The sequence below is a fragment of the Silene latifolia genome, chromosome 7 (genome assembly GCF_048544455.1).
Source record: "Silene latifolia isolate original U9 population chromosome 7, ASM4854445v1, whole genome shotgun sequence".
NCBI lineage: Eukaryota > Viridiplantae > Streptophyta > Magnoliopsida > Caryophyllales > Caryophyllaceae > Silene > Silene latifolia.
This window is the reverse complement of record NC_133532.1, coordinates 115930508-115956965: the sequence shown is the minus strand read 5'-3', so window position 1 is coordinate 115956965 and position 26458 is coordinate 115930508. Positions and strand designations below refer to the sequence as shown.

Genomic DNA, 26458 nt, shown 5'->3' with positions numbered 1-26458 from the left:
TTATATTATATATTCTAACTCTTAGAATATATATTAATTAACAATTTTTTTTTTAAATTACTAAATTGGCGTACACCCTTTCGTACACCTTGATTAGGTATCCTACCAACATATCTCCAAGATAATAAGCAAGAAGACAAACAAGCCGAATAACGCATTCATGAATAATACTGCAAAAAAAAAAAAAAGAACAAAAACAATCAAACCCGTGATTCTCACGGGTCACAAAACTAGTTTCTTTTAATAAGCCTACTAAATTGTCCCTGTTGTTGATTTGATATTTACTACCTCGGATAATCGAGATGGTAATACCCTTATTTATTCGGGAAGATTTTGCTAAAAGTTCCTTAGTAGATGATAGTGTTACAAAATGGTATAGGGTGACGATCTTGAAACCTAAACCGATGAACCAAAATGGATTTAGGTGTATCAAATAAAATAAATCTGGGTAGAGATTGATATTAGAAGATTGTATACACAAAATGTAACCGTAGCCTTTTCGAATTTGAAATGGTAAAGACTGGAAAGGGTCATGGCCTCATGGGTATGATTAGGATATTTGATTATTCACAAAACAAAAACAAAAACACAATACTCAACAAAAAGCCGAAAAAGGAAATATTCTACGTAGTATTCCTGTGTTTTGCAATTTCTACATGGTACTCATACACTTTTCGAAATGTATGATACCCCCAGGGACGAAGCTCGGACCAAATTCCATCCCGGGCCGAAATTTTTTGTTACGTTAACTATAAAATCGCTTTCACATAAAGGCTTTATGTAATAAAATATTACTCTCTGTGGGTGTATTTGTTGATGATTTGTTTGTCTCATCTGTCGAAATTTCACCATTTTTCCTCTCAAAAAACTCAATTATTGATGGAGTTTTTACCTATTAACTTCTACAAAATATACTCCTTATGATGTAACGTCTTTCAAAAGAAAAAAAAAGTTATGATGTAACATTTTATTTAGTGAAAGAAGAAATCAAAAATAATTGAAAGGGCAAAATTAAATTACCTAAATCCCTAAAAATTACTGACCGACCATACCTCTAAATCCAATTAGACAAACAAATTGTTGCTTCCATTTGTAGCAAACTCCATTTTCAATTTTCTATCATCTGAAAAATACAAAATCAATTATTTTTGATTTCTTCTTTCATTATTTACAATAAGGTAAGATAAGTAATCTATCTATGTTTATGAATTTTGCGATGAAAATAAAGATTCAGCAGTTTAATTGAAAGTTTCAATCAACTCTAATTCAAAATTAATACACTAAGTTTGCTAATCGAAAGGCAAAAAAAAAAAGAAGATAAGAAATTACTTGAAATTGATCTCCAAATTCCGAAGTATCTACTTCCTATCAACGCAAATCGGCAAGGGAGACTCCTCGATTTTTTGTATAATGGCTCTTTGTTTTATTTACTTTGTTTTCCAGTAGTACATAGAAAGTTATAAACTTTTTTAATTATTGTAGTTATTCTGCAATTAATTTATATACAACTTTAACCACTATTTGTTATGGTAACAATGAATATGGAGAAGATTCAAAAAAGGAAGGACAATTTTTTTTTTTTTTTTAGTAATTTTTTTGAAGTGTAGAAAATTTTCAGAAATCCCGCCCGGACCATAGCACGTCTGGCCAGGCTTGTGCTTCGTCTCTGAATACCCCTAACTTTAATAATTGATCATCGTCGTAACTCGTAACCCTACTTAAACATTGTAATTATTCAACCGTATATACAGTTTTCGGGTACCCGGAAAAACTTTAATAATTGATCATTCGTTTAACCGTATATACAGTTTTCGGGTACCCGGAAAAACCGTGTATACGGATACGGTTTGGTGACAAATGCCCAAATTAAACATTGTAATTATTCAAGAGATAATAATTACCTATAACATGACCACCTCTTATAAAGGGCTGATTTGATTTATGTTATAAGTCAATATTGTAATATTATTTAAGAGCTAATAATTAGTATTATTTCTTCAAGTTCTTAGAGTAATGTTGATTTGATTTATTTTATAAGTCAATATTATAATAAATAGATTTTCTACCAATTAATACTTCGTATAATTTTATAGAATAAAACTATGTATGTCCGTGCCTTTTGCACGGGTATTAAGCTAGTTAATTTATATACAACTTTAACCACTATTTGTTATGGTAACAATGAATATGGAGAAGATTCAGAAAAGGAAGGACAATTTTTTTTTTTTTTTTTTAGTAATTTTTTTGAAGTGTAGAAAATTTTCAGAAAACCCGCCCGGACCATAGCCCGTCTGGCCAGGCCTGTGCTTCGTCTCTGAATACCCCTAACTTTAATAATTGATCATCGTCCTAACTCGTTGTTCCGGGTGTAATTCCAGAGCAGTTATTTGTTACCACCCGTGCTTGTAGAATGACGTCTTTGGTTGGCTTCTCCTTTCGGTCTCCTGAAACAGTGAACAAACTGAGGGCTCGGCCTTGGACCGAGCGAACTCACTCCGACGCTCAAGTCAGTAACTTAGAGAGGTAAGTTGTTGTTACTTGGCGAAGTATATAATGTAGAGAGATAAGGAAGATATTACCAGATGAATAGTGATTCTTAGGTTAAATTGTGGATCCTTTCCTCAATGAGGGTTGAGGAGTATTTATAGACTTTCACCTTTTGTCGCGTAGTGGCAAGTGGCTAACGGTGGAAAGATCGAGTTACCCTCGGCCGAGGGACCTATGGCGGCCGGCCCCTGTTGACTCGCCGCCGAGGGGTCTTGGATATGAGCTCGCGGATATGTGCCCCGGTTAGCTAGTTGCCCAGTAGGCACATGAGACAGCCGACAGTGCGTCGGTTAAAATTTGTCTAAGTCGTTGACTTTCTTTGTGATATCTTTGACCTTCTTCAACGATGTGTTGACAGTGGAGGGTGCGAGAATATCTTACGCCCATCACTCGTAACCCTACTTTTATTCCGTAACTTTTATTCATTAATCATCGTAGCCTAAACTTTTTTCCGTAACTTTATTCGGGTTGGGTCAGGTTGGTTTCGATTCACACAATTTTCGGGTTGTATCGGGTCGGATTCCTCGGGTCAGCTCTTGACGGCTCTAAATTTAAGTGACAAAACCCTCCGGAACACTCTCTCCACCAATCGCCCTCCACTCCTCCACAACCTTCTAACCTCCGCCGCCTTCCGCCGCACTCACGCATCACCGCCACCGTGCTCTCCTGTCATAATCGCCCTGTTCGCCACCGCCATTTACGCACCACCACCGCTCATACAAGGTAATTCAGTTTTTCAATTTTTTTCCTTTGTCTTTTCAATTATTAGTTGAATATATTTTTTGATTAAGCTTATTTGAGAGCTGTTTTTTATAACATTCATTTCTATTTAAGACTTAATTCTGCTTAATTTGCTGAATTACATGATGAAATCTGAGTAATTTTGCTTAATTTACTAATTCATATAATGAATTCCCAGTCGTTCTACTTAAACCGGCTTCGTTTTGTTATAATTTTGGTTTAGTATTGCTAAACCTCATGAAAATAATTTGTCTCACAGCTTCATAATTTTCGATACGAGTACCTGGTAATTTATGTTTCATATGCAAGTATAGGCTCTCCGGAGCAGGGGGAACCCAAAGGGTAGCACGAGTGTCTGGTAATTTATGTTTCATATGCAAGTATAGGCTCTCCGGGGCAGGGGAACCTAGCTAGTAGCAAAGGGTAGCACGGGTGTCTGGTAATTTATGTTTCATATGCAATTATAGGCTCTCCGGGCAGGGGGAACCTAGCTAGTAGCAAAGGGTAGTACTCGCTGCCCCAAAATTTTAAGAATTTTAAGAAATGGATAATATCATCGATTTTTGCTACCAAATTTTTTAAATATGGAGCTTAACATAAGTATAAGAGAATGTGAGGAAATTTCGCTACCTCAAAATTTTATTTTTAGGTTCGCCCCTGCTTGGGGGTATTATAAGGCTGGAATTGAAAACAAATGTCTTACTCAATAGTGAAAGCAATACTTCGTATACGATAGCATCAAAGTCACCAGGCGGTCTCTTGTTAGATTTAGCCTATACTGAGGGATTAAGGTGGGAGATTGTTGCTTGTTTGTGGTTGTGGTTGTACAACAGCTATTTGAAAATAAAAACTGCCAATAATCAAAAGTTGATACTACATATTATTTCGTAAAAGTTGATACTTGGTTCACTTTTAAGGTATTCCGGAACCTTAAGTTTTACTTCGGTTTTCAAAATCGGTTTAATTTTTATTCTCGATTTAAATTCTAAGTTTTTATAAAAGAATTCCGGACTTCGATTTTAAAATCTATAAGTTTATTTGGCTTTCGTATTATGTTTCACTCCCCTTTTGTTTTTCACTTTTTCTTTTCTATTTTTTTTTCGCATTTTTGAGGTGTGCGTTCACCCATGGACGGTTCTAAAGGATGATTTCATGTCGGCCGATCCCAAATCATTTTGGGACCAAGGCTCCGATGTTGTTGTTGTTGTTGTTGTTGTTTAGCTTAAAATTAAATGAGATTTACTAGTCTGAGTATTGAGTATTGGGTATAAAAGTAATATGGAGTGTCGGAATAATATAAAGTATTATCTTTTTCATTTGTAGAAAATGGAAATTAATCCGACCGTATACCACTTTCCTCTTCTGGCAAGCCATAATCCATTTTTCAGAGAGGGTCTGCTTCGAAGGGTGAAGCCAGCAGAGACCGACTTATCTTCCTCTTCAGGTTCAAACCATGAGGACTAGAACTTCTGCAAATGGAGCTAGAATCACAACCAACAACTACTTTTGACCCATCAGTGACTTTAGGATAGTGTCAGGCTGAACTATTGAACGCAAAGTTATTGAGTTAATGACGAGAGTGTCTAACAATATGAGTACTCATGATCACACAACTTCATGTAAAAGAAATTAATTGATTTTCCCGTTGTCCCACACCATTGTTCTCAGTTTCAATTTTTGGTCGTCCCACATCATTGTGTACATTAGTAAATGACCAAGGTACCATTTTATTCCCTACACACCTCAGCCGCCGTCAACCCCCTTGTACCTGCATTAAATTCATCCTCACTTAAACTCAGATGCATTGCTCAGGCTACGCTTTTAATTAGCATTCTAATTATCTCCCATTTTATTCTGCCATCGTTTCTCTTAAACTCTGATGCGTTGCTATAATTACCTTCTATGGACTATGCCTTTTATTAGCGTTCTAATTCTCTGTTCTTGGCTCGTCATTTTGTAGGTTTAATGTAGTCATATACTCATATATATCTGACTAGTTATTCATGTGGCATATTTGGAGATTATGGTCTTTTATCCAACTATGGGGCATTCCTTGATTACATGAGTTAAATAACTAAAGTGTAATAAGATATATAGTTCAAGTAAGGGGAAATTTGTGAGATGTGCTGTAGAGAATTAAGTTAAAAAGGGGGAGACGTGCATATTATGCCCTTGTATTGATTGTGAAAATTTGGAAAATCGAAATTTTTAGTTATATTTTTCGAACGTACCTTATTTCATTACTAGTTGCTTCTTTAAATTTTTTCGTCCCTTACATTCAGATTCTGGCTCCGTCACGGTACCATGTAGAAAAAAAACCCTTTCTCTTTTAAAAAAGCGCCTACCCCTTCCTCAAATCGTGTGTCTGCCCTTGATCCTCGCGGGCAAGAAGAATACACTATTGAAAAACCCTTTAATAATAATTTGGGGTGAAATAGAATACTCCCACTTCCTACGTCGTAACGAAGACTAGTCGCATAAGATTTTTTTTTCTTTTTTTCTTTTTCTGATTCAAATGAAGCACTACATCGCGACCTCACGGTTGGGATAAGAGAGCTTTTACCACTCGAGCTAACCCTTGTTCTTAGCCGAATAAGATTTGTAAATCTTGTAAAACCCTTTCAACATCTTGCAGTCGTTTCTCCATTTACTACCTAAACTTGTGTTCGTCTGTAGATCCCCAAGCTCCTTGACGCTAATCAACCCAATTAAGAAATAAAATGAGTATCCCAGATATTGACAGAGAAGAATCTGAAGATCATGGTGAAATTTTCATTGATGATTCAGACATCATCCAAGAAATTAATATTGATGAAGAGGGTATTTCCTTTTTTCCTTTCATTTCCACTTCAATTGTTTAATTTATTTTGGAAATTCTTAATTTAATTTAATTAATATTGTGGGTTCATGTTGTTTCTGGAAATTAGAGCTTCCTGATGCAGATGAACAACAGGGTTCCGATGATGAAGATATTGGTTAGTCTTTGATTTTATAAATGATAAAAGTTGTAAATTTTCTATCTTTTGTTATTTGGGTTTCCAGTTTTATTTCGAATTATGTTTATATATGATTGAAATTCTCAAATTTCATTTGATGAAATTGCAGAAGAACCTGATGATTCCATGCATACATTCACTGGCCATACTGGTAATTTTTTGAACAAGTTATTAGGAAGTGAACTGACAGCTAGACATGGTGAAGTTTTAGGCTTTGAAATTGGAATTGAATGTGATTCAAGACGTCGAAATTAAGTTTATTTGGTTGACTTATGTGCTGAACTGCTTCAAAATCAGTTTTGTAGTTGTTAATGTATGGTGGATATGTGAATGGGTTGAATTCCAGGAATTGGTGTCTCCCTAGGCTTTAAAAGTGATGAATAGTGTAGAAAGGGGGTTTGCAAGACTGGATTGTCATATTAAGAATAGTCGAGGTTTGACACATTGTGTTGAACATAGATCTCAGGGGGATGTGAATCTCTAAATCTTGTGTCCTGTGGATTATGATCAAATAGATGCATGCTTATATGATGCACAAGGCTACTAATAGTATTCTATAAAAAAACTTAAGGCTAGTGTACTAGAAATAAAACATTCTTTTGGTAGATGCATAGTTAGTGTCACTGACTTCATTTTTTAATATATGTAGGTGAAGTTTATGTTGTTGCCTGCAGCCCAATAGATACGACATTAGTCGCCACAGGGGGCGGTGATGATAAGGGTTTCATGTGGCGGATTGGTCGAGGAGATTGGGCCTATGAGCTTCAGGGTAATATGCTTCACTGAATCTACTGGAGGGGTTTTCTCTAGGAGCTCACTGGTCTGGTATAATTGTGATTTGGCTGAAAAGTTTGTAATTTTTTTTGTCAGGTCATAGTGATTCTGTAAACAGTTTAGCTTTTAGCATGGATGGACAGCTGCTCGCATCTGGAAGTTTTGATGGAACTGTTCGTGTATGGGATGTGGCTTCAGAAAACCTGAAGTTCACACTTGATGGACCTGATGCAGGAATCGAGGTACTGTTACTCTGCTAGTCTATGTTTACTTCGACAGTTTGTCCAACACTTATGACTAATAATACGGGTGAAAAAGGATTTTGTTTGTCATTATTTCCACAAAATAGCCATGTACAAAACCTGATTGCATGGTATGTGTTTCAGTCGGTCGTTCCACGCACCGGAAACAGAGTCCATGAGTGAACTCTGTTGACAAAGTGCTTTTATGTGAATGTAGCAGCGCTTCTACGAACTTGAACCCACTCCTCGAACCGATTCAAGTCAAATTAATAATTTTTTTAGTTTAGGTTCCTTGTAGCGATTTTGTTTGGCATATGTATATTATGCATATACGGAAACAATTTATTCGTGTTGTTTAGTAGGGGTAAGGCTACATACATGATACATCCAACCCCCTTACTAAATCATTTGTGTAATATTGTTGCTGATATACATATGTGGTACCTGTATTCACAATGAACTAGTTATTATTCAGTGGGTGAAGTGGCATCCTAGAGGACACCTGGTTTTGGCGGGCTCAGAGGATAAATCAGTTTGGATGTGGAATGCTGACAAAGGCAGTTATCTTAATATGTTTGCTGGTCATGCTAGTACTGTGACTTGTGGCGATTTTACCCCTGATGGTAATCTTATCTCCTCAAGGTTACTCTTGGTATTTATCTCGTAATTAACAATTGTTTTGACTCTACTGTTAATTTTTGTGTTTTTAAGGTAAAACAATATGCACTGGTTCAGATGATGCAACTTTGAGAATTTGGAACCCAAAAAGTGGTGAAAACATTCATGTTATAGAAGGTAAACGTTTATCCAAAGCTCTTTAAGGCTCATTTCTCTAAACTGAAAAATCGTTAATGTCACTTATATTAGTTTTTAAGCCGTTAGTTCAATTTTTGGTGAGCAAGCATACAGTTTGCTACGACGAACAAAAACACGGTCGATTTGAGCTTCAGTTTGTTTTAGGAGACTAGGCATATAGATGTGCTTATAATACGAACCTTTCTTCAAGTAAAAATTGTGTGTGGCCTATAGTGAAAATTTGTGGTATTTGTCCAGAAATGACGTGTTCTCGTGAGATGAATATGATGATGGCCTTATTTTTCTTGATGTAGGTCATCGCTATCATACTGATGGATTAACGTGCTTGGCAATAAGCCCTGACTCATCTGTCATTTTGACTGGTTCAAAGGACAACAATGTTCACATGGTCAATATTTTGACAGGAAAGGTACGACTTCGATGAGTTTCATCCTAATCTATGAACTTCCCTTTCCCTTTAATCTGGGAGTTATAACTTATAACTTATAACAACAATAGCTAATTTTTAGTCCCAGAATGATTTGGGTTGGCTATTCCGGCAATCATGTTTCATTTAAATTTAAATTATACTCCCTCCATTCAACTCCACACTACCACTTTCTTTTTTCACATTTGCCAACGCGTCTTTTACGCGCTAAATATTGTAAGTTGAATGGAGGGAGTATTGCTCTAAGTTGTATACTTTGAAGAAGAACTTTTAGTGCATATTGCCTCCTTTTCCCTATGTTAGCGCCATATTTTACTCTGCAACATCTATGGTTATAGATAACCATATTTTGTCCATGATTTTGCTACAAATTACCGTTTATTATCTTTTTTTACTAAAAAAAAAGAGCACTCTACTGATCAATGAAATTGTGGTTATTCTATTAGTTGATAAAACTGTATTGTGGATTAAGTGATGAACCATGATGTGTACTTGTGATAGATATCCTTTAGAATTTGGAGCTGATTTGTTACCCACTCAGGTAGTTGGCTCTTTGACTGCTCATCAGGATTCAATAGAATGTGTTGGCTTTTCACTGAGGTTTGTCAATTTTATGGCTTCTAAATAACTCGTTTCTCTTTTAAGTACTATAGTTCTTGTGCATTGTTTTATCATAACTGATAATTCCCAATTCATTAGATTATCTCCCCTACGTGAAGCTCGTTGGTCAGTTCATTCTAGTTTTTGAATATTAAAAATACAAAAGTACTTTTCCCCCTATTAGTCAATCTCGTAACCCCCGTTGGTACACTCTCTTCCCGAAAGATTAATCACCCTCATTTTTAGTGAATGGAAAGACTATTTCCATCTTCATAAAAGTAAAGTTGTACTCATATTTGAATACCCCTCTTAGCCTCTTATTTACTCCTCATCCACCACCACCTCCATCCCGCTCACCATAACACCTTACTCTCTCCTCCATATTCCATCACCACCTCACAAAAGCTACCCAGTCCAAACCACCACTCCTCTGCGGTTCTCCCTCCCTATCGAGCTAAAACCACTACCTCACCCCATCGCCACCCCTCCCACAACAATGACACGATGATCTACCTCTTCTACACCATCTAAACACCCACCATAACCATAATAAAGCACCGGCCACCCCGAAATCCGCTTCACTCAGCTCCGAAAACCCTAGAGCTAGGACTTTAAGGGACAAGGGAGGTGGATTTCAGGGTAGGGTATATGTTTTAAACTGTTGGGTTGGTGTTTCGCATTGTGGGAGTCATTTTAAGGAGTGGGGGGGTGATTTACAAGGAGGTGAAGTATTTTTGAATGAGAGCTGGGGATTACACGGTGGTGGAGCGGGTTCATTGGTCTAGGGATGAGTTGGCGCTGATTGGGGATGGGTTCCGGTGATTTAGGGGTGGTGGTCATGATGGGTTGGTGTTGGGTGGGACTGGGCTTTGATTGGTTTTTGGGTTTAGGTTAGGGTTGAGTAGGTGGGTGGGGGTTGGGTGAGAGAAGGGGATGGTGGGTATTATCTTTCTTAACCGTTGTGCCCAAATTGAAAGGGAAGATATATTAGAATTGGAGGGACTAGGGAGTAATGGAGTACGGAGTATATGTTATAGAAACTGATCAGTTTTGAGAGATTAATCAAAAGGATATAATGATAATTTTTTCGTTGGCAGGACTATTAATTCTCAAGTTGTACACTCATATACATTATATATTTCATTCCTCTTGACCCCTAAATTGACAGAATTGTGCACTCTGAATTAGCAAAATGTAAAACACCATCAATATTCTTTGAGCGTGTCAGTGTGTGCTTTATTTACCCTCAATCAGAGGATCCATGGACTTGTAAATATGCTAGGCTGTTTTGGGACATTAAGAAAACATGTCGCTCCTATATGTTGTTTGACTTAGTGAACCATCATAACTTAAAATTGATACTTTTGATTTTGAGTTTCATCCACTTCTCTTTTATAACAGTGGACCATGGGCTGCGACTGGAAGCATGGACCAGAAACTGATTGTGTGGGATCTTCAGCATTCGGTGCCTCGTAATACATTTTTGCATGAGGTTGGCTTTCGATATGACTTTTCACGTTTCATGCTGAAAAGACTTTTAAGTATTTTATTGCGACCTCGCTTAGTTGCATGCCCGTATTCGACACTCAGCACCTATACTATGGCATAAATATGAGTACAGTATATGACAATTGGACACTTCATATATACCAAAAACATGGGCGTGAATGCGTGTCATGGCCCTCACGGGATACTTCATTTTAAGCCAAAACCATTGGAATGGTTCCAACACTCGGACAGTTCATCTATTGTCTCCTCTCTCTCTCTTATGTCTCTTCGACTCTTCATATTATCTTGTTTGTTCGTCATTTGGACACGCCAACATGGGTATGAATTTATGACGCCTGGACACTTCATTTTAAACTTTAAAAATATTTAGATTTTAATTATATAGCCTAGTAGCCACTATAGAGGTACATTCGTTTTAGATTACTTCTAACAAGTCTACGTAACATAGATTGTTCCCCAAATTCTGAACTCTAATGTTATTCGAGCAGGGTGGGGTGACATGTTTGGCATGGCTTGGGGCAACTAGGTTTATCGCTACAGGATGTGCCGATGGCAAAGTACGAGTATGGGACAGTCTCTCGGATGGAGAAACCGCAGTCAAAACCTTCAACGGGCATTCTGATGTCGTTCAAGCCCTTGCTATATCTGCCAGCGGAGATTTCCTAGTCTCTGTCGCAATGGACGGGACTGCCCGGGTTTTCGAGATTGATGAATTTAAGTGAAGTTCTGATGGCGTGGAACTTGGAAGCTATAATCCACGTTTTTTCAAGTGTGTTAGAAAATTAGTGGGTAATTTGTAAGAATTGTAACTCCAGTTTTGCCAATTAGTCCATATTTTTTAATAACAATATTAATTTTCTCCCTGCACATCATTTCGTCAATATAAAAAAGGATTCAAAGGCAATAATCTTTTGATTAGAGATTCACCAAGCATACATGTTATTACATGATGCAACCATTCATTTTTCACAAAATCTCATTATAGGCGGCACATATCCGTCTATAACTAAAGACGGATCAAATACAATACCACATTCCTAATAGGACAAGCAACAAGTGGGGTGGTGGGGCAAAAAATGTCACTACTTTCAAGCTATTTGACCTGTCTTTAGCTATAGACGGATATAGCCGTCTATAGTAAGACTAGCTGTTTTTTAGTGATTTGCGTGTAAAACAGGTGTTTTAACATACGACCGTCTATAAAAAACTTATATGCCGTTTATTAACGGTGCATTACTCGACAATTTGTGTTTTCATGCCCTGGATGTAAGATTCACCAAGCATACAACCATTCAATTTGTTTGAATATCAGCTTTATTATAAAGTTTATGAGTTCATACATTTAAACATAAAATAAATAAATTTTGAAAAAACTCGGAAAAAAACATATAAGCTCAGATAAATGTAGGGTGATTGTATACTGGATGTAAGGATTCACCAAACATACAACCATTCAATTTTAGTGGTTCGCATGTAAAACGGTGTAAAACATACGAAAGTCGCCAACCTATAAAAAACTTATACACCATCTATAAGCGTTGTATTACTTGATTGTACGAATAAGTAGGACTTATTCGACAATTTGTTTCATTATTTTGTCTTTGTTTGACAACCAAATTAACATTGTTTTTCTTCTAGGAGTATCCCTTACCAACAGTTGGGCGGGCAATCTCCTTCACTCTCCCAAGCCTGAAAAACCTACCAACAGTTGGGGCGGGCAATCTCCTTCACTCTCCCAAGCCTGATTTTTCATTCGTATGAATCAAGGATCGAACCCTGCCCAATTAATTAAGAGATGAGAGAGATAACCTTTCTCATTCATACAAATCAATTAGTCTCACTATAGACGGATATATCTGTCTAAAGTGAAAGACGGGTCAAATATACTTAAAGTGATGATATTTTCGGGTCCCACCATACATTTTGTTGCTTATCTTATACTTAGAGTGGATGGATATTTGACCTGTCTATAACTATAGACAGATATTTTTCGTCTATTTGTGCATACAAGCTAGGTAGCACCAAAACGAACACGAACACGGACACGGACACGTGATACGGCATCCCATGAAATTTAGGACACGGGACACGCTATTTAAATTTAATAAAAAAACATATTTTATGGATATAAATAACATATGATTTTATTTTTGTAATGTATTTGATTCTAAATTTAATGTATTTGATACTAAATTTAGGTAACTGAAGGTAAAATTCGACCTTAACTATAACTAATTCTAATTTCGCACCCAAACCAATCTTCTAATCAATCTCTTTTGAGAATTTATTCCTCGTGTAAACTATAACATGAGTCCTGTATGTCCGACGAGTGTCGAGTGTCCGACACAATGTCGGACACGAGACGACTAGTTAGGAGGAGTGTCCGTTACCTAACATACAAGTCATACGAATCAACTTGGGTACCAATTTAACGTTAAGACCCCAAAAGGGAAGAAATTACCAAAGTTTCATCTCTAAAAAATCATCCAACCTCTTAAAAATCAAAGTGTGTTAAGAAGAAGAGTGTAGCAAGAGAAGTTCAATGGCGACCACTCTCTTCTCACCCATTTCTACTCTCTCCATTACCACTGATAACCGTGATTTGGGTTTTCTCTCCAAGTCTTCCTTTTTTCTGGGTTCTCTTCCTTTTTCTTCATCTTCTCTCTCTCACCATGGAAATCCTACTTTTTCTCGAAGGTTTTTCAAGTCTCCATGTGCCCAGATTTCTTCCTTTGACCATATTCCTAAGCAATTCAGACAAGATAATCTCAAGGATGGATGTAAGTTTTGATTTTTGTTGTTTTTTTTTTTCAATTATTTTGGTTAATTTCAGTGCCGGAACCGGAATTTGTAGTTAGGGGAGCTAGAAAAAGAATCGGAAGTTTAAAAAAAGTTTCGATTTTTATGGTTATTTGTCAATTATTGTGGTTGATTCATTAGGGTTTGTATTTGCGTGGGTTAATTTCAGCGGCGAAACCGGATTTGTAATTAGGAGGGTCGATTAATTCGGTTGATTGATATGCTTTTTTTTGGGTGGGTTGATTTCAGTGGCGGAACTGGGATTTGTAGTTATATAAAGGGGGAGAATTTCAGGGGAACTAGTAATGGAATAAGGTATACTAGATAAGGGATATGAAATGATATTTGTTTCGGTTTTTGCTGGCGACTGCCCCTGCTAGCCCAGTTAGTTCTGCCACTGGTTAACTTTGGTATTTGTTTGATTTTTTTGCTGGTTTAAATGGTTAATTTGTTGGGGTTAATCTTTGGATGGATAGAAATTGGGATGTAATGTTGTAAATGATTGTTTGTAATTGATTATATTGGGAAATTATGTTTCGAGTTGGATAGAATGATAGATTACCCTACTTGCGGTTTTATGGAATTAAGGGGTTCATTGTTGTTTGAGGGAAGTTTGTGACAGGTTTACTTGAGCGAAACAAGAACTTTCAGATTTTGCTTAGGAAGTTTGTGGATTTTCAGGAGATAATTCAGTCAAATGAAATACCAAGGCTAATTGTAGTCTCGCCCGTTTCATTGTCATGGCTGCTATGATTACTAATTACACCCAACACCTTCTTCAGTATTTGGCGTGCACCACAATCATGAGATACACCAAAAAGTAAAACTCATTAGGGTACTACAGCCACTTAAAAAGCTTTTTACTTCTCTGGTTTTTAGTTGGGCGTTAGAAGTCATGTACAGTAGAAGCCCTTTGGTAATTGGGATTTGGGAGGGATTGGCATAGACATCGGGAAAATGCCCAAATGATCATTAGTGTCGACTTACATTTTATCACTACTCATCTATTGCCTCAGTTTAGAAGCCTACAGATCTAATATCAAGTCATTTGTTATGAGAAACAAACGTGATGTCAAAACTATGAAAATTCATTTCGTCCAGTAGTTAAGCCATAATTGAGAAAGATGTCAGCTGAGAAATTAGTGACCAGGTAGTTCCTTGCGCATTGATAATGGATATGTTGTGAGATAATACTGCCTTCCTATAAAGTGACAACAGGCTTACAGGCATAACATTTCTTAGTAGTCTCTTTCTTAAATTCTAGTGGATTAAAACTCTGGCTTAGTGGGAGATGCCAGTCTCCCGTCTTAGCGTGCTGCTAGTCTATTCAAAATGGACTATTTCATCTATTCAGTGCAAGGATCATGAAATCCACTTACACAAGAAGTTTCAATATGGTCTCTTTACTCTTTAGTGAAATGTATCTGTTTCTCACTTCCTCCAATAGTAATTAGTATTGGCTTGACACTTAATCCTGGAATTGTGTCTAGCCTAACCTTCGCCATTAGGCCATAAATGTGGCTTAGCCACCGTTCTTGCATTATTGATAACTAGGTTGTGATTCATTGTTTCTAATGGCGTATCCATGCACATTGAATGTTAGTTGTATTGCCCTGCATAGGCGTAGGCTTTCGTCAACCATCCTCGCCTTCAAGCCTTGCGAATGACATATAAGAGCAGGATTTAACAGCTGTTACAGTTATGGGAAATACAAGTAGATTATCTGTGTTTACGTAAGACCGCTAAACCTTTGAAAGGTATGATCTGTGCCAAAAGCAGTTTAAGATGGACATGACGACATGTTTTGGGAATTGGCATTTTTCTGTTGGCTGTAGTGGAAATCTAAGGGTGATAATCTCTGAAGGAGGACGCTAGGACACGTTTCTAAACTCTTACCAAGGGTTGCAAGATATCATAATCTTACTAAGCTTTTGAGTATCATTGGTAGCAAGAAGCACATTAAACCTGCAAGGCCTGCAAACATCCTCGATATATGAAGACGAAGTTGGTTCATCCTATGCGAAAGACCTATGCCAAGTTTTAACGTATTCCTTGAAGATAAGAAATTGAGAAGTTGAAAGCAGATTTTTGATTTAAAATAAGAAAAAGTTACCTTTGTACAAAGTGCTTTATGGTTACCCCTTTCATCATTTGTTTTTTTAGGACACATGTTCTGTTCTTTTTTCTCGAGTTTTTACTATAAAAACAAAGTGCATGCAAAACGTTGGGTTTTTATTTGTTCAAACATTTTTGGGGTTGAAAATGTCATTTTTATTCTTTCGAAAGGAAAAATTTTCGACAAACTTTGCATTTGCTCAACCTTCTAATACAAGTTGATGAAAGAAAAAATATACGAGTATAATGTGTGCCACAATGCAAATTAGTTTGAGCTCCTTGCGCTAGAAATTTGCCTTCTTTTACGCCTCGAGGCACAGCCTGGGAACTTTTTATGATACATTTTTGTGTGATTACTAATTACCGAGTTATATGGTTGAGCACTTGAGCCTATTCGTTTAGTGTTTATTCAGTTTACAAGATATTGGGATTTCACTTTACCTTTGACAATAGTTTTAGGATAGGCAAATACGTGACTGGGGATTTGGTAATATAGTGAATTGATTTGAGTTGTCTAAAATAAGAATTGCAGTGAATTTAGTACTTTGTTTGACTGAACAGGGAGCTACCCACATGTAGGAACACACATTTGAACCTGATACTAAGTGGATTATGTATAGTCTAATATATAAATGTAAACCGTTGGCGAGGGGTAGCTTTTGAATTCAAATATATGGCATCTATTGCTTTGTCAATTTATGTCAGGGTAAATCGGAGAATCTTCGAAACTTTTAATGGAGTAGCTAGTTCCTTAATTAGCTCATCTTCTTCACAGCCCTAAATTTCAGGTTCCTCTCTTGCGTATTTGCAAGAAAACTACCTTGAAAGATTTGTATGTTTATTGCTACTGTTGGGCACTGGCACACTAGTAATGATGCATGCAGCATGCCTTTCATTGACGGGCCTAAAACGATTCCAAACAGAAAAACCATCTCAATTTGCACAGGAAAAAAAACGGAACTATCCTAAATTTTAGTCTGAACTGCCCACGAACTTTGATGACAACAAAATTTTCAATTGCCACCTCAAAAAGAATCCAACAAAAAGATTTCTTTAGTTGTTTAATAGATTAATTCCGTATAACTCATATCTAGAATTTCTGTATGATTCGTGGTATTTGCTTAGGATAGAAGAAAGTATTATTTCCATCCCATTTGTATACTCCCTATATGATTAGAGGTTATATTTTAAGATTTAGTGAAATCTACGATTAAAAATTATGGCTACCATCAAGGCTACTAGGCTAGTATGAAATCGCTTTTTATTTTACTATATTTAGAAAGAAGCCAATTATTTTGAGATTCCATAAAAAAAGAAAATTAGAGACACTATAAATTGGAATGGAATGAGGCAACATATTGTTCAAGCTCCGTGAGCACAGCTAGTTCAAACTTGCAGTCAACTTTATTGATCACTGTTGCTTACTAGTCAAAAGTCATATACTTCACGTTATTTCTTTTCTTATTGCTGGCATTCTCTTATCATGAATTTATGTTTGCAGTGATGGATAATTTTAAAAACGTCCCTCAGTATCTCTATGGACTCTCGCCTTCCCAAATGGACATGTTCATGACAGAGGATAATCCAGTTCGTCGACAGTCAGAGAAAGTTACCGAGGTTTGCATTGATCCATGATTAGTTTGTACTTTGTACTCTGTGTTTCAATCTTTGGATATGCCTTATGTTTGGGATAAAAATTTGCAGCAAAGTATTTCTTCAGCTAGCAACTATTTAGACAATGGTGGGATGTGGAGTTCTAGAGGCATGGATAATAGGGGTCCATCAAAATATAGCATGAGTGTTAGCATGTACCGTGGTGGAGCTAGAGGATTTGCTAGACCAAGAACTGCTCCCCCGGATCTTCCTTCTCTGCTTTTGGATGCTAGGATTGTTTATCTTGGCATGCCAGTAAGATATCTTTACTATTAATTGATACTATAACCTCCTTAAAGTAATATATTTAAGCATCTATTATGTACATATTGTGCTTCATGACTTCATGTTTTTTTTTTTTCTAATTTGTGTCGGTCGTGCCTTTTTGTTTCAGATTGTACCTGCAGTTACGGAGCTCCTTGTCGCTCAATTTATGTGGTTGGACTATGACAATCCATCAAAACCAATATATTTGTACATTAACTCTTCTGGAACACGGGTGGGTATATGTTTTTTATATAATAAAAGAAGGATAAAAAACAATTTATGATCTGTCTACTTTCATGTCATTTCTTATATATAGTTGTAATCCCGATATAAGGCTCAAGCTTTCATGTTAGAGGCCTTGAACAATAACGAGTACACAGATAAGGAGATACGTATAGACGAAAAAAGGAAACAATTTTTGAGTTTTAAAGTAAATCAGGGAGAAATTAGAGACACAAGACTCAAAATCTGTAAATATCATACTACATACGTTAGAAGCTAGTCTGTTCCCTTACTTTTGTCATGCAAGTCTCATTTTTTGTCTCTACTTGGAGAAGTGTCAGATTATTGAGGGTCGGGTACGGATTCCATACCCATATTTTTGAGTGTTTTATTGGACTTGGGCATGGCCCTAGAAGTAAAGAGTCGAAGTAACATAGATTTAGAACTCTTAGAGGTACGACGGTTTTAACTGGGTGGAACAGATGTATTGAAGGAAATATCTTGACTTGTTTGTTGTACGCTTTTTTAGAATGAGAAGATGGAGACCGTTGGCTCAGAGACAGAGGCCTATGCTATAGCTGACATGATGGCTGTAAGTGTCCCTCCTCATTTGCCACTGTTTACTCTTTAAGTTTTCGAACCTATCTGAATGCAATCTCTAACTTCTCTTAAAAAAAATTGCAGTACGTCAAATCAGATGTTTATACGGTAAACTGTGGGATGGCATATGGTCAAGCAGCAATGCTCTTATCACTGGGAACGAAGGGTTTCCGTGCTCTGCAGCCAAACTCTTCCAGTATGACACTACTTCCAATCTATCCCATCTTCTTATCTTGGTTGATAGACTTGTATTTCTTCTAGTTCTTGAGACCTTGTCTTCTACCATCCTTATATGGCTGGATTGGATGGATAGCAAAAGAGCCAGGTTACTTATTTTTATGCTCCGACACTTACATGTTGTCTATGTATCACATGTCTGACATTTCAACATTCCAACATGGCACGACACTTTTGACATTTCATTTAGGTGGAAAAAATCTGCAACTTTTCCAAAAACACGACACTCTGACATGTCAGGTCTAAAAATTGTAGCCGAGTTGTTGCTACATATTAGAATTATAATACTGCACTTGGCCTTTACGCCATTTCTTGTAGACTTGAATTGGAAACTTTTACATTCCAAACAACCTTCTCTTTGGCTATCTGAAAAATGTCATCTTACCTCGAGTACTCTGATGTAAACAAGATTTGTATGTATCATGAATTTATGATGGACTGTGACTCCAAGCTTTGCCATGTAAGATAGAGCTTGCTATATAACATTATGTAGTTAGCTTTCCTTGGCTTACCTATCAGATAACATGCATAGTACACTTATGAAGCTTTTAGGGATATGTTATCGCGGAGTTTGTGATTTGCTTGTAACCAGAACATAAGGCCAAGTGGCTGTTCTTGTTAATGGAGAATGCATACCTTTTTTCCACTGAAATTTTATCTGACAAATATTAGTCGATGTTTGTATTTTGTAATTACATCTTGCATTCGATTCACTCACCTTCACCTTGCCACCTACTGAGTGCACTCATTCTGAAAGACAAGTCTCTGATTAAACATATTGGATCTTCTCTTTGACCCTTTCTTTAGGGTCGTTGCACTTGCAGAGACTCAGTGTATCATATGTTTGCTTAAACATGCTAGGATTGAGTCTGCATATCACTCCCTTCCGAGTCACATTTTTCTATGAAAAATTATTATTCTACTCACAGAGTCTCGTCATGTTTTACTCAGTGTATCATGCGTTTTGCTTCTGACGATTCTCATGCTTGACTGCAGCGAAATTATATTTGCCTAAAGTCAACAGATCCAGTGGGGCTGTGGTAGATATGTGGATCAGGGTATGCCTTATAATAATAGCAAATACATCAATGTCATCTTGCGTATGAAGTTATAAACCATCCTAAAAAGAACTTACGGCAAATTTTATAACATCTGTCAGGCAAAAGAACTAGAAGCAAACACAGATTATTATATTGAACTTCTAGCCAAAGGCATTGGCAAATCAAAGGAAGAACTCGCCAAAGATATCCAACGCCCCAAATACTTTCAGGCATTGGAAGCCATTGAATATGGTGTTGCAGACAAAATAATCGACTCAAGAGATGTAGCTTTTGATAAACGAGTAAGTCTAACCCTGACATTTCTTTTCTAGTCATCTTGTTCTCCTCTAATGGTGTTATAATTTTCCTTATGCTCACAATGGTACGTCAATGCGATTTTTAATCTTTCTATCCCTTTAACAAAAGGCCGAGGTAGGGCTGTGTATATTGAGACTGCCCTTCCCCCGTCATTTGCAGGAAACTTTACGGTATTGGGTAGTTGTTCGGCAATGACCCATTGTATTTTTCAATACTTGCTAATTTTCCAGTTTTTGTTCTTTACCCTTGAATATTTTCTTATTATCTATTTACATATGTCAGAGCTATGATGACATGCTGGCCCAATCGAAGGCCATGAGGAGAGGTGGGCCAGGACAAGCGCTGGCAGCTCCATCAGGTTTTAGGTGAACATCATGAATACCCCGAGTTTAGTGATAAAGCCCTCGTTGAACTCTTACCTTCCATGATACGGTGCTGTATGATCCTGAACTGCCTTCCGAATTGCTTAGTACTCGTTTTAATTACATGGCAGAGGATGGAAGTATGGTGGTTTAATGGTTCAAAATATGATGTAATGATATGGTTTTTCATGTTAATGAGAAAATGCCATACGTGTCGGTCATGTATTACTTTTCTGTGCTTTTACTTCTGGTATATAATTCCTGTATTAGCTAGTTCTGAAATATGGACGGTATGTACACGATTGGTAGCTATTGAAATTTTGCAATTCTGAATCAGTTAGTACATGTCATTGTTGGGTGAAATGCATGTTAAACTTATTTGGTTTATTTTCGCAGTACAATTCTTACGAGTCCGTTTTTGAAATAATGCTCAAAAATAAAAGAATTGTCGTTTTGGGTCGGTTTTGAAAATAATTATCGAAATGGTGTCCACGTATGCTCGTTTTTGACGAGCCTGTATGCGGTTTAAACAAGCCATACGTATTGGCGTGTTTAGTTCAAAGAACACGCCATTAGATATGGCGTGTTTATGCAGTTCAAAGTTCCACCCAAGGCAGTAGCTGAACAAGATAAGCAAAGGAAACACGCCATTACGTATGGCGTGTCTTAAGAAGAAAACACGCCATTACGTATGACGGGTTTTAGCAGCACTATTTTCCAGCCCAAGTCCAGTGGCTGTGTTTTTGGAAAGAAAGAGAACCCGCCATTACGTATGGCGTGTCTTATTGAAGAAACACGCCAATACGTATGGCGTGTTTGCTTGAGATTCCTTTTTTTTTTTTAACAACTTTCTTTTTCCCGTCACTTTCTACCACAAAACACACACCATTCACCATCTCCGCCTCTCAAACACCCCAAGTGCGATACAACAAACCTCACTCCCCTTCTTATTTCTTCACCTCACACTCATCTCCGGCGAATCTCCGGCGTGTCTCCGGCATTATATTGGGTTTTTGCTTTTCAAATACATTCTACCTAATTAGTAAGGTAATCTAATTCTTTTAACTTATTTAATTTCATCTTTTGAATGTAGATTTAGCTTATTTTGTCTTCATTGTTGGTAATTATGTTGTTTTGTGCCTAGATCTACAACTTATATGTGTTAATTTAAGGTTGTTTAAAAAAACCCCCAAATTTCGAAACCCTAATTAGGATGAACGATTTATGTTTTTTAATTGTTGTTTAGGTATGTATTTTAGGGAAATTAGGTTATTGGTAGTTGATTTATACTAAATTTGTTCAATTTTTTTGTATAGAATGAAAATTTGTGATTTTCCTCTTATTTGTTATTGAGATGGAGAAGTGTTGGAGCAAAATGGATGTGTAACTTATAGAGGAGGGAATCAATGTTTTATTCTAGCTAGTACAAAGATGACATATCTTGAATTAGTTGAAGAGATATATAAGGGAATCGGCGTTCAAAGTTTGGGTACTCAATTGAAGGTAATGATGAAATTTCCAAGTGCCGGGTGTTTCAAAATTGTACCCCTTAATAATGAGGGAGCCTTTAAAGCATTATGGGCAAGTATTCGTCATTCACATGCTCCTTCAATGGACATATTTGTAGAAGTTTCTACTAGTCAAATTGTCACTCCTACACCAAGTATTAGGCTAGATGATGTTGCTCAATTTGTTTCACTTGAAACTAATGACGTAAATGATGGGGAATTTTATGGTAACTTAGAAGGTGATGAGATTGATGAGGAATTGACAATACTTGATGAGAATTTGTTGGCAAATGAAGAAGATGGTGATGATGATCTTGTCTTTGCTAGTGCTCTCATTGTTGAGTTTAATAAGATTGATCAATTAGATGAGGATGAATTGAATAGCTGGAAAACTTGGGAAAATATGGTAAGATATGAACATGGGAAAGAGTTTGCGGTTGGACAAGTGTTCCCAAACAAAGCTTCACTTAGCGATGAGGTGACATCATATTGTGTTAAAGCAAATCAATTTTTCAAAGTTGCCGAATCAAAGCCTAATACTATTACCTTCAAATGTGGCCGGTCTCCTACACCATGTAATTGGCGGTTAAGGGCTACACAAAAAGACTTTCATTCTGAAGTTTTTACCATTGTGACATACAAAGGTCCTCATGATGAGTCTTGTGTTTGTGACATGGTACCTCAAGACCACATGAATTTGAAACGAGCATTCATAAGTCATGAGATTCGTAACCTTGTTGAGGGAGATTGGGGATATAAAGTAAACTCTGTTGTTACTTATATTTTAGATAAGTATGGTTACACAATTTCATACACCAAAGCTTGGAATGCAAAACAAAGAGCAATTGAGGAAATATTTGGAGATTGGGATAAATCATATGAGTTGTTACCTCGTTTCATGCAAGGCTTAAAAGAATCTAATCCTGGCACTATTGTTCAATTTTATACAACACCAACAACGAACCCAAATGTGCAAAAATTCAAGCGTGTTTTTTGGGCATTTAAACCATGTATTGATGGCTTTGAACATTGTCGGCCAGTTTTAAGCATTGATGGAACCCACTTATATGGAAAGTTCAAGGGAACTATTTTGACAGCTATGTCAATTGATGCTAATAATCAAATTTTCCCGATTACTTTTGCTATTGTTAAAGCCGAAAATACCGATAGTTGGCCTTGGTTTATGTCTTGCATAAGAGTATTTGTTACCAAAAGAAGTGGGTTGTGTGTCATTTCCGATAGACACAAAGGGATTATGAAAGCAATGAGTGAAGTTGGTAGTGGGTGGGAGGAGCCGTATGCTTATCATAGAGTTTGCATTCGTCATTTGGCTTCAAATGTTAATACAAAATTTAGAAATAATGCAGTTAAAGAAATGTTTGGGTCAACGGCAATGCAATTACAAAATAAGAAGTTTGACATAGGATTTCATCGCCTAGGTGAGTTGAATAGAGAGGCACAACAATATGTTGTTGAAATTGGAATAGAGAAGTGGTCAATTTGCCATGATGGTGGACATAGATATGGAATATTGACTACTAACTTGGCGGAGGCATTTAATAATGTTCTTAAAGGAGCACGTTTTCTACCCGTAACGGCACTCGTAAATCGTGTATTTTTTAGAGTTAATGCATACTTTGTTGAGCGACGTGAGTTTGCAAGGAAACGATTGATGAAGGGGCTTCATTATAGTCCGAAGATTACAACCTTGTTGGAGGAAAATTGCCAAAAAGGAGCATACCATAAGGTTGTGGCTTTTGACCATGTCGGAGGGGTGTACCAAGTCACAACACGTAGAGGTTCTCGACCCATGTCACGTGGTAACCATTTGCACACCGTTGATTTATCCAAGAGGACATGTACTTGTAACAAGTTCCAAACATACAAGTATCCATGTTCACATGTGTATGCCGTTTGTAAAAAGAAGGGTTTAAATGCTACTCAATTTGTGGACATCGCCTATTCTACCGGAGAACACTTAGCTTCATATGCTTCTAAATTTCACCCTTTGAAAGATGAGGCTTATTGGGGTCCTTACAATGGGCCTAAAATAGTGTGCGATGAGCAAAATAAACGGGGAAAAGGAAGACGGGAGAATAAAAGATTTCTTAATGAAATAGATGAGAAGAGTAAGAACAAAGTCACATGTAGGTTGTGTCGTGGTTTAGGCCACAATAAAAAAACTTGTACTATGAGAGTTAACAATTCACAAGGGTATTCTACTACTTACACTTCTCTTTAATTTTTTTTTATTACCATAATTTTTTGTTATTATTTCAACATTTATTTTTATGCTAATCTAATAATCTTCTTTTAAATGTGTAGGAATAATGGAACAACATCAACAACAAGGCCCGGTGAACCCGGAACTTCTCACACAACAAGAGGTACACATGAGCAAGGCAATATTGGAAGGGCGGGACGTTGGTTCCCTCCGATGTAGGTCACACTTAGTTTCGCACAAGGGGTTTTTGGTAAGTGAGCATGTAGTTAATTTCATTAGGGACATTTAGTTTTTTTTTTTATTCATAGGTTAGTGGGGTTGAAGTTTAATGTGGATTTAATAAGTGCTTTGGTTGAGCGATGGAGGCCGGAAACCCATTCATTTCACTTGACTATTGGCGAGGCTATTGTGACCTTGCAAGATGTTCAAGTGTTGTTAGGGCTACGGATTAGAGGGGATATTGTTAGTGGAACAACCGCTTATAATTGGCCCTTGTTAGTAACTGAACTCTTAGGCAAAACACCGGGTGATGGAGACCTTAAGGGGGCTTCTTTGAGGATTGGTTGGTTGTTAGAACAATTTAGTGGTCTTCCGGAAGATGCAAATGAAGATGTTCTACATCAATATGTGAGGGCATATTTGCTTATCTTAATGGCAACTATCATGTTTCCGGACAAGAGTGGTAATGACATTCAAGTTGTTTATTTGCCTTTGTTGAGGGATTTGACCAACTTAGATAATTACTCTTGGGGAAGTGCCGTACTTGCTACTTTATATCGCAATTTATGTAGAGCAAGCAACGTCAAGTCCAAAGACATTGGAGGCTCCCTTATTCTATTGCAATTGTGGGCATGGGAGAGGATTAGTATTGGTCGACCTACACTCATGGGACCCGTTAATGCTACTCGTCATGGACCGAACCCATTGGGTTCTCAACATCAAATAAGGATTGACTCATTGGGTCGTAGGTGGGTAAGTGTGAATCGTAAGAGGCCGGAAGGGGTGACCACACTAATTGGGTATAGGGATGCTTTCGATTCAATGCGACATGATCAGTTTACATGGCAACCTTACACCCGACAGATTTTGTCTTTTTTGCCCGAGTTTTGTTATGATGACTCGGACGATTGGACAGTGATGGCACCTATGATTTGTTTCGACATTGTTGAGTGACATTTTCCGAATAGGGTAGCTCGTCAATTTGGGTGGAAACAATATATCCCTTTAAACTCTAATACCGAACCTAACTTGCACAAAGTTGACAAAAGGGGTGCCTTTTCACGGAATTGGATAGAAAAACATCAACCATACATATCAAATTGGGTTAGGAGGGGTGATTTTCGGTTCCATGGTGTAGAGGATGATATTGAAATGAGCTACTACGACCCTTACATGGTTTGGTACCGGGATCGCACTATTCTTCGCTTAAACCCTTTCCCCTCACAAGCTACTTATCAAGCACCATTTGGAGCCACACAATATCTTGTAAGTACACTTAATATACTTGTCTTTTAATTCTTAACCAATATATCATAAAATGTGATTTTCTTATACTACTTATTTTGTTTTAGGCGCATGGTTTCGTCAATGTCCATGATACATCATACATGTGATAAGGAGCTTCGACAAATGCCTCTTGAGGTGCCTCCTCATTTCCGCACAATGGTTTCACACCTACGGGACTACTCCTCTCAATCTCTTGAACATGTAGGCTATTCCCATCTCCTTCACCCAACGGTAGAACCAAGGGAAGAAAGTTCACCAATGGTTCAAGAGTCCCTCGACTCAATGAATGTGGATGACGATGCACCTTTGGTTCAATACACAAGGAGGTCTAGACGCTCTAAGTCTTCCATGCCGGCTAGACACTCTATGTCTTCCATGCCTTCCATGTCTTCATTGCCGGCCATGTCTTCAATGCCTTCCATGTCTTCAATGTCACCCGTCAATGGACAAGGTACCCCGGAGCCTAAGAAAGGGTTTTGGAATCGCATTCGAGGAAAAAGCAAGAAGAAGACTTGATGTAATAGTTAGAGGATTAATGTATTTGACAATTTAGATGGTTAATTTGTATGACATTTTAGTTGTAAATCTTTGAATTTAATCCCCTTGTGCGAAGCTTATGTGATGTGTAAACTCGGTTTTTATTTTTAATGGACAATGGTTTGTGTCCTTCGCGTTGTTGAGTTTGGTTTTCTTTTTTGGCAAGGGAACGAACTGAGGCAGAAGGGAAATTCTCCAGTTTGAAAAAAAAAAAAAAGAACCTGCAAGAACACGCCACATACAATGGCGGGTTTCAAGGGGAAGACACGCCATTACGTATGGCGTGTTTAACATTTGGAGTTTTATCAGCTACTGGAAAGGGTGTAAAAATTGAGCTGCTTAAACACGCCATTAGCTATGGCGTGTTTCCTTTGTTCTCTTGGTTCAGCTACTGACTTGGGTGGAAATTTGGACTGCC

At 37.2% G+C, this 26458-nt stretch overlaps 2 protein-coding genes and 1 long non-coding RNA gene across 6 annotated transcripts; all 3 read left to right on the top strand.

Annotated features, from left to right (window-relative positions):
- The first annotated feature begins 2975 nt into the window (after positions 1-2975).
- Positions 2976-11556, top strand: LOC141592650 (uncharacterized). 4 transcript variants are annotated; one of them, XM_074413394.1, is made up of 12 exons: positions 2976-3270; positions 5965-6108; positions 6216-6263; positions 6394-6435; positions 6934-7053; positions 7155-7300; positions 7776-7923; positions 8012-8095; positions 8410-8525; positions 9085-9143; positions 10545-10635; positions 11141-11556. In XM_074413394.1, the coding sequence occupies exons 2-12, from the start codon at positions 6009-6011 to the stop codon at positions 11372-11374; spliced, it is 1188 nt and encodes a 395-aa protein (XP_074269495.1). In that variant the 5' UTR covers positions 2976-3270; positions 5965-6008; the 3' UTR covers positions 11375-11556. The 4 variants fall into 4 exon arrangements, with proteins under 4 accessions (XP_074269495.1, XP_074269493.1, XP_074269496.1 ...); XM_074413392.1 differs by having other exon boundaries at positions 3095-3270; positions 11138-11556; XM_074413395.1 differs by having other exon boundaries at positions 3130-3270; positions 5924-6108.
- A 1533-nt stretch (positions 11557-13089) lies between these two features.
- Positions 13090-20601, top strand: LOC141592649 (ATP-dependent Clp protease proteolytic subunit-related protein 1, chloroplastic). The gene is made up of 9 exons (XM_074413391.1): positions 13090-13432; positions 17068-17183; positions 17271-17474; positions 17614-17718; positions 18238-18300; positions 18393-18504; positions 19542-19603; positions 19705-19887; positions 20186-20601. Exons 1-9 carry the CDS (start codon positions 13195-13197, stop codon positions 20270-20272), a joined length of 1170 nt encoding a protein of 389 aa, XP_074269492.1. The 5' UTR covers positions 13090-13194; the 3' UTR covers positions 20273-20601.
- Positions 20602-21137: 536 nt separating this feature from the next.
- LOC141591264 (uncharacterized) lies at positions 21138-26131 on the top strand. The gene is made up of 3 exons (XR_012520771.1): positions 21138-21312; positions 24099-25482; positions 25569-26131. It is a non-coding gene; the product is annotated as an uncharacterized LOC141591264 (long non-coding RNA).
- Positions 26132-26458: the final 327 nt, after the last annotated feature.

Coding starts and splice junctions, on each gene's coding strand:
- LOC141592650 (XM_074413392.1), top strand. CDS start 6,009: ATGAGTATCCCAGATATTGACAGAGAAGAATCTGAAGATCATGGTGAA. Junction 7,054..7,154: donor TTGGGCCTATGAGCTTCAGG/GTAATATGCTTC, acceptor TTTTTTTGTCAG/GTCATAGTGATTCTGTAAAC. Junction 7,924..8,011: donor TGGCGATTTTACCCCTGATG/GTAATCTTATCT, acceptor TGTGTTTTTAAG/GTAAAACAATATGCACTGGT.
- LOC141592649 (XM_074413391.1), top strand. CDS start 13,195: ATGGCGACCACTCTCTTCTCACCCATTTCTACTCTCTCCATTACCACT. Junction 17,719..18,237: donor TTAACTCTTCTGGAACACGG/GTGGGTATATGT, acceptor ACGCTTTTTTAG/AATGAGAAGATGGAGACCGT. Junction 18,505..19,541: donor TCTGCAGCCAAACTCTTCCA/GTATGACACTAC, acceptor GCTTGACTGCAG/CGAAATTATATTTGCCTAAA.